The 12,524-nt window shown below is 32.9% G+C and overlaps 1 protein-coding gene across 1 annotated transcript; it reads right to left on the bottom strand.

Annotated features, from left to right (window-relative positions):
* On the bottom strand, nt 4,351–9,220 carry LOC109350016 (probable protein S-acyltransferase 14). The gene is made up of 7 exons (XM_019591115.1): nt 8,839–9,220; nt 7,510–7,756; nt 7,344–7,435; nt 6,073–6,196; nt 5,902–5,987; nt 5,747–5,812; nt 4,351–5,108 (listed from the first exon to the last, which is right to left on the bottom strand). The coding sequence occupies exons 1-7, from the start codon at nt 9,061–9,063 to the stop codon at nt 4,980–4,982; spliced, it is 969 nt and encodes a 322-aa protein (XP_019446660.1). The 5' UTR covers nt 9,064–9,220; the 3' UTR covers nt 4,351–4,979.

Here is a 12,524-nt window from a genome sequence, read left to right as displayed (position 1 = left end):
ATACTATGGTAGATATGACGGTTCAGGTGAACAACGTCCAGGGCCTTTTGCCAAATACCTAGAGGAATGTGGTATAGTCCCACATTACACCATGCCAGGATCACCTAGCATGAATGGTGTATCTGGAAAACAAAACCGAACTCTTAAGGACATGGTAAGGAGTATGATATGTCATTCTACCTTACCAGAGTCACTTTGGGGAGAGGCACTTAAGACTGCAACTTATATTCTTAATAGGGTGCCAACTAAGGCAACTACCAAAACAACTTATGAGCATTGGATTGGGCGAAAGCCTAGTCTAAAGCATTTTCATGTGTGGGGATGTCCAGCTGAGGCAAGGCCTTATAGGCCTCATGAAAAGAAATTGGACTCCCATAGGGTACAACCATGTTCTTTGAGGATATAGAGTTTGAGGGGGAAGATAAGGTTAGAAACTTTGTCTTAGAGGAAGAATCTGTATCTATTCCAGATGCGATTCATATGGTTGCTTTTGATGAAGCAAATTTGGAACCTCCTCAAGACATAGCTGATGAAACCTTCCCTGCTCAATGTGAGTTAGTAATTCATGAAGGACAAACTCAAGACCCTCAAAAACATGGACAAGAGTTGCAAGAGCCAATAGCTTTGCGTAGATCCACTAGAGAAAGGAGAAATGCAATTCCAGATGACTACATTTGCTTTCTCCAGGAACATGAGGGTGCTGGTTTAATGGATAATGATCCATTAAACGTTCGTGAAGCCATCTAAAGTTCCAATTCGGAAAAGTGGATTGAAGCAATGAAAGAGGAGTATAAATTCATGCAAGACAATAAAGTTTGGGAACTTGTCCCATTACCAGAAGGTAAGAAACCCATTGGTTGCAAATGGATTTTTAAGACCAAGCGGGATTCTAATGGTAATATGGAGAGGTATAAGACACGTCTTGCAGCTAAGGGTTTTACTTAGAAGGAAGGGGTTGACTATAAAGAGACTTTCTCTCCCGAAAGACTCTCTTAGGACAATCATGGCTCTTGTAGCACATTATGATTTGGAGCTTCATCAGATGGATGTCAAAACAACTTTTCTAAATGGAAACATTAATGAAATGATTTATATGGTGCAACCAGGACACTTTGTAACAGGAGACCGAAAGAATATGGTTTGCAAATTGACGAAATCCATCTATGGGCTAAAACAAGTGTCTTGTCAGTGGTACCATAAATTTCATGAGGTGATTCTCTCTTTTGGTTTTGAGATAAATTCAGTTGAAGATTGTGTGTATCACAAGTTCAGTGGGAGCAAGTATATTTTCTTACTCTTGTATGTGGATGACATATTGCTTGCCACTAATGATGTGGGTACCTTGTTAGAAACCAAGAAATTTCTATCCAGTAATTTTGAAATGAAGGATCATGGTGAAGCTTCGTTTGTATTAGGAATTCAGATACATCGAGACAGATCTCAGGGTATTCTTGGATTATCACAAAAGAGCTATATAGAAAAGGTACTTAAAAGATATGGCATGCAGGACTGTAAAGTACTCCAGTTGCTAAGGAAGACAAATTTAGTCTCAATCAGTGCCCTAAAGGAAATCTGGAAATTCAGGAAATGCAAAAGGTCCCTTACGCATCAACTGTGGGGAGTCTCATGTATGCTCAAGTATGTATGCGTCCGGATATAGCGTTCATAGTTGGGGTTTTAGGCAGATATATGAGTAATCCAGGAATGGACCATTGGAAAGCAACCAAATTGAGATACTTAAAGGGAACAAAAGACTATATGCTCACATATAGGAGATCAGAACAATTAAAGATCATTGGGTATTCTCACTCCGATTTTGCGGGATGCCAAAATAGTAGACGATCTACTCCGGGCTATGTTTATCTGTTGGCTGGTGGTGCAGTTTCTTGGCGTTTTGCCAAGCAAAATCTTGTTGCATCATCCACAATGACAGCTGAATATATAGCATGTTTTGAGGCATCACTTCAGTCATCATGGCTGAGAAATTTTGTCACTGGGCTGCGAATTGTGGAAAGGATTGAAAAACAATTAAAGTTATACTGTGACAATAAATCATCCGTTTTGTTCTCCAACAACAATAGGAGTTCGGCAAAGTCGAAACACATCGACATTAAGTTCCTAGTTGTTAAGAAGAAGGTACAAAGTGGACAGCTTTCCATAGAACACTTAGGCACTAACTCCATGATTGCGGATCCTCTCACAAAAGCTATCACACCCAAGGTCTTTCATGAGCATGCTGCTCACATGGGTGTTCTACGGTGTGAGGATATTTTGGTTTAGTGGGAGTTAGAAAGTGCACACATTTTGTTATGTTCCATGTAATTTCAGTATTTTGTATGAATACTTTGTATTCAAACTTCAGTTGATTAATCATTCAGTTTGGTATTCTGTCATTATACTTTGTACAATAAGGTTTTATGTTATAGTTAAGGATCTCACTAAAGTTAAGTAGGACCAGTTGAAAATTGACATGTACAGATCATATTCATGTAATTTTCATGCTACACATTTCATGATGTATCTATGTCATTTAGTTGTGTCAATATTGGTGATCATTGTTGAATTAGCCATGATTGATATGGCAAAATTCATTGTGATTCAATAGGGAGACATGACTAATGGACGAGATAATTAGGATGTGTCTAAGTCATAATGGCAATATTTAAGCGCGCATTAAGGATAACACGTATGGAAAATCATATGTGTGACCAGTGGGAGATTGTTAAAATTTCTGACAATTTATGGGTCACAAATATAATTCTATAATTGTGTTATGGCCATTATGTAATTAGCCAAAATATAAAATGATCTTAAGTAATTAATTTGGTGGCTAAGGGCATATGTGTCATGAAATAATAATAAGTGTAGATACCTTCAGGCAATTTCTGATTTGATGAAGGGACTGAATCAGAATTATTGCAACTAAAGTAGTAACCACTACGGGGTTACTTTTATGGGTTATGGTCCCCATTTTAGAGTAACGGGTTTTAAGGTGTAGGGTTGAGGAGAATAAGGAGGGATTATGATAGTGTTATCCACAAGGATAAAACACTATCAAGTCATCCATGAGGATAGCCATATAAGGCTACTCTCCTCATAAGCCAAAACTCTCTCACCATAAGGTTCACTCTCAAGCTCTTGGCTTTCTCATTCCCCTCTAGAGAAGCATAAGGAAAACCATTCGGCGCTCTATCATCTGGAAGATCATCTCACCCTCATACCTTCGAGATTCCGGAAATGGCTCAACAAGGTATGTTCTTCATCTTCACCATGAACTCATTTGGGGTTTCTTCGGTCTGGACCATGGATGTAGACTTCCGCATTCAATCTAAAAATTAAAGATGGAGAAGAAATTCTCCAACAGTTTTCTATAGCTTCACCTTACCAAATGTATATATCTATACTAATATGTTAAACCAAAATATGTTAGTAATTATTAGCATGTCACTTGAAATATTTAACATGTTACATATACATGTATTTAAGAGAAAAATATATATATCTATGGTATTGAAGAGATATTGTAATCGGTGTTTATCTATTATATTATAATTTAGTCTAGTAGTATAAGGTTCTATTAGATTGTAAGAATAACCAAAATGTGTAATTTATGTGAATGACATTTATTGGGAGACACAGTCACACACTTCATAATGGAATAATCATTACGTAGAAAAGTGAGAGAACCGTACCCAAAAAATTCGCTTAATGGCCGTTTTCTCTCCTTCTATGCCTTTCACCTTATATTTCTTTTGTTGTGTAATTTGGGTGCCAACCTTTATATTCACTAATTGCATTTCAATTGTGCTCTCTCAAAATATATCTACTTTAATCTATATGTATGCCACTTTGTTATTAAAATTCCACCAAACGAAATCAACCTCTAATACTATTCATTTTGCAGTTGGTTGGAAAGAAATTTGAAAGTGAATGAAAGCAGTCAAGTTTCATGTGATGGACAATGAATTCCCACACTGAGAGTTCTAGAGAAAAACCTAAACTTAGAACCTTATAAATCAAGGATATTCTTTAGCTTGAGGAGGAAAAACAATCATTTCATATGGATGTAAGGGAACAAATACATGTTATCTCAAATTATATCTGGAATTAATAACGATGAACAAAAACAGGAAGGAAAAAAAATTGAATATTTAATTTTTTTTAACTAATATGACATGTTTTTATTAATATGAGACATAATTTGCAATATTATGTAAGACAATGGATCTCTATTCCTCCCTCTCGCTCCATGTCACTATATTATAACCCATTAACTGTTTGCTTAGGTTACCAACAAAATAATCTACTTCTTTATTTATAAAAAAGCGTTCTTTCCTCACCCTTTCAATTTCCACCATTAAAGCTCCTCATTGTTGTTGTGCAATTTCTAGTTTTTCTCTTCCAAACTGATGCAATTTGTGTTCCAAAGACGAAACAAAGTATCTTAGAATACATATTGTAAACTAGCATATGCTGATTTTGGCACCAACCTAATTCATTTCACATCAACAACAATAAAAGAAACCCATTTAAAATGACAAAAACCCATTATTTAGAGCACAAATTAATAAGCCTCCTTGCATTCAATGTCTCTTTTCTCAAACTTAAGTGTTATTTCCAAATCCAATGAACTAAATCAATGAGACCAGTTCTTGTTGTTGAGCATCGCGAGTTACCGAGCCCCGCTGCTGGTAGCAACACTCTTCATTTGAAAGTCGATACGATGGACGGAAAAGGAGGAGAGTGTCAAAAAGAGTATGACCAATGGTGTGTTTCTAGCACCCCTCTAATGCTGAAACAATCACAAACTTGTAGAAGACCAGGAAGAATTGTGTGACTAAACTGTCTATCCAATAAACCAATTTGGAAATGACAATAAGTATCCAACAACAACATCCCAAACTAATGCTAGCAGAAAATCACAAACTACTAGCTCAAAAACTTTGGTTTAGTATTCAACTGTTACTAATATACCATTGTTATAATTGTTGGAGTGCTACGACTTCAGGTTGTACAGGATAATCAAGACCCTGTAGTTCTGGCATTCGCCTTAAATCTTCGTCAGAATATGCAGGAATGAACCAATACCTTTTATCGGTGCCGAATACCTGGGAAAAATATACACACCATCATGAAAGATGAAAAAGATAGCTTTGAAGTTTTGGTTTATAACGGGGTTTTGACATTTGATGGCTCTAAGGATTCTCGAAAGAGGAGAAGATAGATAGGGAAGTATCAAAATCACATGATATAAGTCTCCTTAAAGATATGATGAAGACCATTTTGGGCTGAGCCTTGGGTCAGGTGTGTCTAAATCTACCAAAAGCATTATGTATGAGTAGTGCATAAGCTCCCAACATAGTACATAGTAACACAAGATTTGCTAGTACCTGCTGAACTTATGCTAATTCAGCATTAACATAGTCTGTTTTACACTTTTACGTGAAAGTTCCGCTCACATTCATGCTTCTACTCTCAGTAATAATGTGATACAGACTATCATATACTTAACGTATTGAGGTTTGAAGCTCTAAGAGCAAGGGGGGTCAGCACAACGAACTTTAGTGCTGCTCCAAGATCAAGACCATCTGGGATATTTTTGCCATCACATTTTTGCATAGCGACCATTTGTTTCAAAATTTAATCACTATATATCAAATATCTAAATAATTGCAAGTAAATAGTAGCATCAAAGTAATGAAAGGCTTCCATGGAAACACATTGCACAACTGAAAATAGATGTCACCTGCTCGTAATTTTTCCTCCAACCTAGGTCATAATACCATTTTGGTGTAGTTTTTGTCTCATATGCCTGATAAATTCCATATTTGAATTTTCAGAATTATACTAGTAAAATATCAAAAGTCAACGAAATTAAATGAACTGGAGAAACAAAGTCACCTCAATGGTGGTAGTATTAGCTGCCACAAATGAAATGTGCATGATCAAGAAGCCCAAAATACTTATTGCGAAAGCTAAGTTCAAAACTGCATGCAAAGAAACTTAAAGGTTATGAATAAGATAAGACTAGCAGCAGTAAATTAATTAGAAAACTACCATTCAAGAACTCACCAAATGCAACAAAAGACACTGCAAGGTTAGTTGGTGATCCAGAAATCTCCTCATCACCAAAGAATGCTATAAAATAGGGCAATAATGATAAAGTGACAAGAGCTGTCGAGAGAAATGTGTAAAACTGCATAAAAATACATGACAAAGGTGTTAATTTACTCCTAGTCTGTTCCATTACTATAATCAATTTCTCTTTATTAATCGCAGTGATTGTAACACGGGGAAATAACACAAGAGTGAGATAGTACAAGCAGAGTAACCAATCGATATACAACAAAAACTATTGAGAAGTTATTAAGGCACTTCTCTCGATCAACAACCCCATCCCTCAGCCTTCAACAACAAATAGATAAGAAGAAAGACATAAAGAGATAGCAACATATTGAGACAGTGGCATTTGTTTTTGAATAACTTAGTAACTTAACCCTGCAGCTGTTGGCAATGTGTTATCCCTATTAATTTCTGTTTTTTGGTGCCAAGGAGAGGAAGAATTAAACCTACACAGATAATAAGATCTGACATAGTTTTAAGTACAAAAGTGGTAGAAGAAAGCTTTCGCCTCTGTGAGGTCATACAATTTTTATGTAGTGAGGTGGCACAGTCCATATGTTAGAAATTCACGACATACATACAACTTTTATGTAGTGAGGTCATACAACTTTTATAGTAATGTATGAAACTCAATCCTTCTTCCATTATCTTTGATCATCTAAATTTTTCTACTTTGACTTCTAAAGTATCTTGGAATATCCAAATTTAAATTTTTTTATTTCTTTGTCAAAGCCCTTTCAAATGTCGGCATTGTCCTGAGTTCAATTATTGTCATGAGTCACAATAGCATTATTACTTTAATTTATTTTTGGAGGATTCTGTGCCCACTATTTAGGTTACTTAGGTAAGTTTGGAACAACAGAGAAGCAATGTGATAAAAAAGTTTCAACAAGACTAGAAATTACTGCACAACGTATGTGATATATTACATATTTACATTATGTTATGGTACAAGGTTGTCTGTTTTCAACTTGACTTATTTTCATTTATAACTCAACCTTCATACATGATATTTTATCTACTTTTAAATAATGGGTCCTTTTCTTTTAAGTAGTGAAAATTGGATATAGGAATCCTCATACACAAAAAAGAAACATGTAAAAAATGATGAGTTGCTAAAGCCATACAGCATTGAAACATGCACCTATGACCTAACACAGTAAATCAATTAAAAGGATTCAGATAGGTAAGTTTGCTTTCTAAAATATATGGTCACATACCAAGAAAAGAAGAAAATACTTGTAGTTCAATGCACCCACACAATTTACAACCCAAATGCAATGGTGGTCCATTTTCAGAATGCACCTCCTACCTAAAACCAATGGAATTGTTAATGTTTCACCAGATATATGAGCAGGGAATGTCAAAGGTAACAGAATAACTCACAAACAGAACAGTGATGGCAGCGAGGAGGTTTAAACTGGTTACACTTTCGACAGTATCGTACTCTTCGATAGTCCTGACCCCCTGAGGCATTCAACTCATTTGAAAGTACATCTGAGCCCATGTATGCTGCTTCCACCAATGGATCTGCGTCGCTTCTCTCTTCATCAATGTTAGGCCTCCAACTTGAAGGTACATGCCCCGGATCCGTAAAGACAACAGAAAAGTAGCTCCATAACAACATAGCCAGCTACATAGGCAATGAATTTACTGAAATTACATGTCATGGTTTTTAGTTAATTCAATAGTGATCCAGCATTACACTTTTCTCTTGTATCAAAAGAAGAAGAAATTTCTACTCATCCTCTTAAAGAGTAAACTGTGGCTTAAAAAACAAGTAATTTGCAACTTAATCATTAGAATCTTTTTCTACTAGTAAGTTAGTCAATGAATTTCTTTATGTGAAGTTATTTAGGTTAATCTAAATTTATAAAACATGTACCACTTTAGTACTAGCTGAAGTATCCTATAAGGACTAAATTGATAGGCTTTCACATATTTACACTTAAATATGTTTTTAGTCTCCGAAAATAAAATTAAACATTGTTTCATTTTTTGTATAACTAAGAGAGTATTGCATCACCTAATGGGTCTTTTGAGGTGTGTAGCTATATACCTCCGAAAAATTAAATATTTGATCTAATACAATCATGAAGATCTAATAGAGCCTTATAACAACCGAACTTATTTTAATTTTCATCCTATCGTCAGTTAAACTCCATTAATACTGACAAATCCTCTTCTCCTGCTGCTACATGTCATCTATGTGTTGTGCCATATCATCACTTAACCCGTTTTAAAGAGTGTAATATCTAAAGATTTATATACAGACACTACGTCATCTACCATTCATTTAGATTACTTTCTTTGAAGAGTCGATGATGATTAAATATGAACGGTGTATGATGCAATGACAGTATATCAAATTCATACATTTTTTTCTCTATCACTAATTGTGTAGACTAAAATGATAATAAACTGAATGCAAGAACTCAAAATAAGTACCACATGTCATCTACCCACTAAAAATATGTTTAAACCTGCATTTATAAGTGTACTAACTACTCTCTTTTTGTGTACTAATCTCATCATATCGATAAGAAACTAATACGCGATTGTCTCTCCCAATATCGTTCTCACGAATTGAACACTTGACATTTTGGTTTTTCTGGGATCTAGGGGGCCTTAGGCTACTACATCAACAAGAACAGTAACTACATCAATGATAATTCGAAACACCAAAGATTATAAATTAGAAGAGAATTAACCAACCAGGGAATGGAAGAGGAGCAAGACACAAAAAGCGGTTAGTGAACGAAGACCACCGATGAAGAGGGCAGGACCGTAATTAGCAACAACAAGAGCATAATAAGAGAACGCGACAATGGAAAGGACAAAGAGGATCATAATAGAACCTAGGAAGCGAAAACCAGCGCAGAACTTGAACACGTTCCATGACATAACTACTCCTCTTTCACTAGATCTGTGATTATTCATTCGAATTGTGAATTTTCCTTATCCAAAGTTTCAAAGCATGAATAAATATGAGATTGAATTAAATTTTGGGGTGTTGTTTTGGACAAAATGTGGTTTTTGGTGTTTGAGAGTGATTGCTGGGTTTGTGGGATTGCAGGTAAGTATTGTGTCTCCTTTCGTGACTTTTTACTTGAGATTCATTTGAAATTAGGAAATATTTTGAGTAGAATATCTCTATTTCATTCCTAAGATAGAAAAAATATGATTAGTTAGTAGTATTTTTACTTGACTTTTTACTCCCTTTTTTTAACATTCATTCGTAAGAAGAAAAATATATCATTTATTATTTATTTGTATTATTTTTTTAATAATTAATAATAATTATATATAGGTGATGGGGCATACATTTTTTTCTCAAAAAAAATATATCATTTTTAAAAAAGTGGTGTATAAAACTCAAAAACAGTATTAGCACATATATTTTCTCTCAAAAAATTTTGGGTTTCTCTAATATTGAAATTGTGTGGTTGACTTGGGTACACATTTATTATCCTATAGTTTGTACTCTATGTTATGAATGTGTAATTGATCAGAAAAATATGTTTAAGTTAAAAACTAATTATTAAATATTTTTCTGATCAATCACAAGTTGATGACACAAACTTTGGGATCTCGAGATAGGAGATGTACTTCATTAACTTATTTGAAACTTAATGTTGATTATTTTTTATTTTTACTAGCAATTATATAGTAAGATTATGGTTTAATATATAACTATGATATTACTTAATATTAATATTTAATAAAAATCATTTGGGTCATTATTACCAAATAATTCGATCTTTCCATATGAAACTTGACGTTGGGTTTTTTCCTTCATTTTTACTAGCAATTATACATAAAATATATTTTGTTAAGATGGTAATAAAGCTTAATAATAAATTATAATTAACACGATAAATTGAAATTTCACTTTGTCTTACATTATTAGTTTTATTTTGTATATTATAATTCATTGGCTTTTCTAGTTTTGCATTAAAATGTTTAAAATAGTTTGTAGCTTTATAAAAGCTACTATAAGCATTTTTTCAAAACTTATAAGCTTAGGAGTAATCAATTTCATTCGTGTTTATCTTTTATTTTTTAACGAGGGATACTTTATACTCCAACAAAATATATAATATGAGATGTCATTTTAAACCAGATAAATAAGAGATATTAATCAATAATATAATACTAATAAAATGTTAATCTAGTGATATAAATGTCAAAAGTTTGATTTCTCTGATAAATATTCGCGTACACTACAAAAATTAATTTCTTAACAAAACGTAAGAAAATATTATTAGTGGTATAAAAAACAATGTTAAATGGATAAAAATGGGTATGTTTTATTTTCAGTCATGTTTTTTATTATGCTTGTAGTAGCATGTATATAGCCTAATAGAAAAAGCTCACGAGCAAAATGGGTAATTGAGCCCGATATGGAGGGTAACATAGTAAAAATAGATTCCTTAACCACAAAGTTTTGTGGGATAAGTTTGGCTTACACACATTGTTGAGATTTGTGAAGTCAAGATATTCTAAAAATGGAATATATACATATTTCATGTTCTATGCTATATTTATTGGAATAGACAATTATCATTTTATAAGAGATTAATTTTTTATCAAAAGGTGAAAAATATCATTAGTAGTATCAAAAAATATACATATTTAATCTAGGAATGACAAAAAAATTGGACATGTGATACTCGTAAAAAGTATTCATAATGAGAATAAGCAATAATAGTTTATGGGTGGATATATACATAATGATATTTGTCCACATATACTCGCTATAATTATAAACTTATGTTTTAATTAAATAATTTACATATATTATAATGATTGAAGTATAGTAATAAATTTATCATATACATATGTTATTATTCATCTAATAGTTATTTTTATATACATTAATTATTATAAAATATATAAATATATAATTAAACTTAAAAATTTATTAATTGATATTCACATATACCGACTATATGAAAACATTACATGTACTTGTCCTACTCATTCGCATCCCTAGTTTGATCTTCACACATACATAATACTTTTATATGTAGTCAAAATGTACCTAGAATTTTTTAGAACAATTTTTATTTGGTACACTATTTTTTATACTACTTGGAAAGGGCAAAATATTACTTAAGATACACTTGCAATTTTTAAAATATTATCTGTCCCTCATAATCATATATACAATATTCCTCACATTAAAAAGTGATTTAGTAAATACATTTTTGAATGTATGCTATTGTGTATGGTCATATATATTTTGAATTTTATTAAATTTATTTTGTTTGACAATTGGACATGAATTAAGTAATATGGTATGCCCTCAAGCAAAAGTTTATTATTTTTTATGGTCACATAGATCATTTTATAGATTGTGATTACCAAGTTATGTATTAATAGAAAATGATCAACATCTGTTAACATATATTTTGAATCTATATCAATTATTTCTTTATAAATGAAAGTTAATGTACTTCAAGTATTTTGTCTTAAATTTCATGAAATCCTCATATAATATGGCACCTATATTGTATTATATTGGCTTTATAGCTTATTGCTTGGTTACATATAGTGGATTAGGAGATTGTATCTCATATCTCAAAAAATATGTCATTTTATGTGTCACTATTTATAATTGGTTAAAAAAATATTTTCTAACCAATTAAAAATAGGTAATATATGGAATAATATACCTTATTATAGCACTAAAAACGTATTCCTATATATGAGTATTAATGGTTGAAATGAACTCCTATATTGGTTTGGATAATTTAGAGACAACATAGGTAAGAGTGAAATTTATTTCTCTTCCATCGTTTGGTACTAGAGTGGACAAGATTTATCACAAAAGTATGATGCTAATTTGTTTTTGTTGGAGAAATTTTCTCCATCCGAAATCTATAGATTAAACATGGAAGTCCTTATGACTATGACTTTGTTCCCATAACCTAATGTTTATGCCCATACATAAACCCAAATGGAACAACCATGGTCCAGACCGAAGAAACCTCAAATGAGTTCATAGTGAAGAAGAAGAACATACATTGTTGAATCATTTCCGAAATCTCGAAGGTATGAGGGTGAGATGATCTTCCAGATGATAGAGCGCCGAATGGTTTTCCTTAGTTTCTCTCTACAGGGGAATGAGAGAATCCTTAGTTCTTGAGAGTGTGTTGTTTTGTGTTGTGTTAGGAGTTTCCTTATCCTTATGCCTTATGAGCCTTATGTGCCTTATGGATGAGTGGATAGTGTTATCCCATCATGGATAACACTATTCTCATCCTTCCTTATTCTCCTCCACCTTTACACTTGAAAACCCGTTGCTCTACAAATGAGGACCATAACCCATAAAAGTAACCTCGTAGTGGTTACTACTTTAGTTGCAATAATTCTGATTCAGTCTCTTCATCAAATCA

Source organism: Lupinus angustifolius, chromosome LG06, assembly GCF_001865875.1.
Source record: "Lupinus angustifolius cultivar Tanjil chromosome LG06, LupAngTanjil_v1.0, whole genome shotgun sequence".
In the NCBI taxonomy this organism is placed as follows: Eukaryota; Viridiplantae; Streptophyta; class Magnoliopsida; order Fabales; family Fabaceae; genus Lupinus; species Lupinus angustifolius.
Note: the sequence above shows the minus strand (reverse complement) of the source record. Positions and strands in the feature narration are given on the sequence as shown.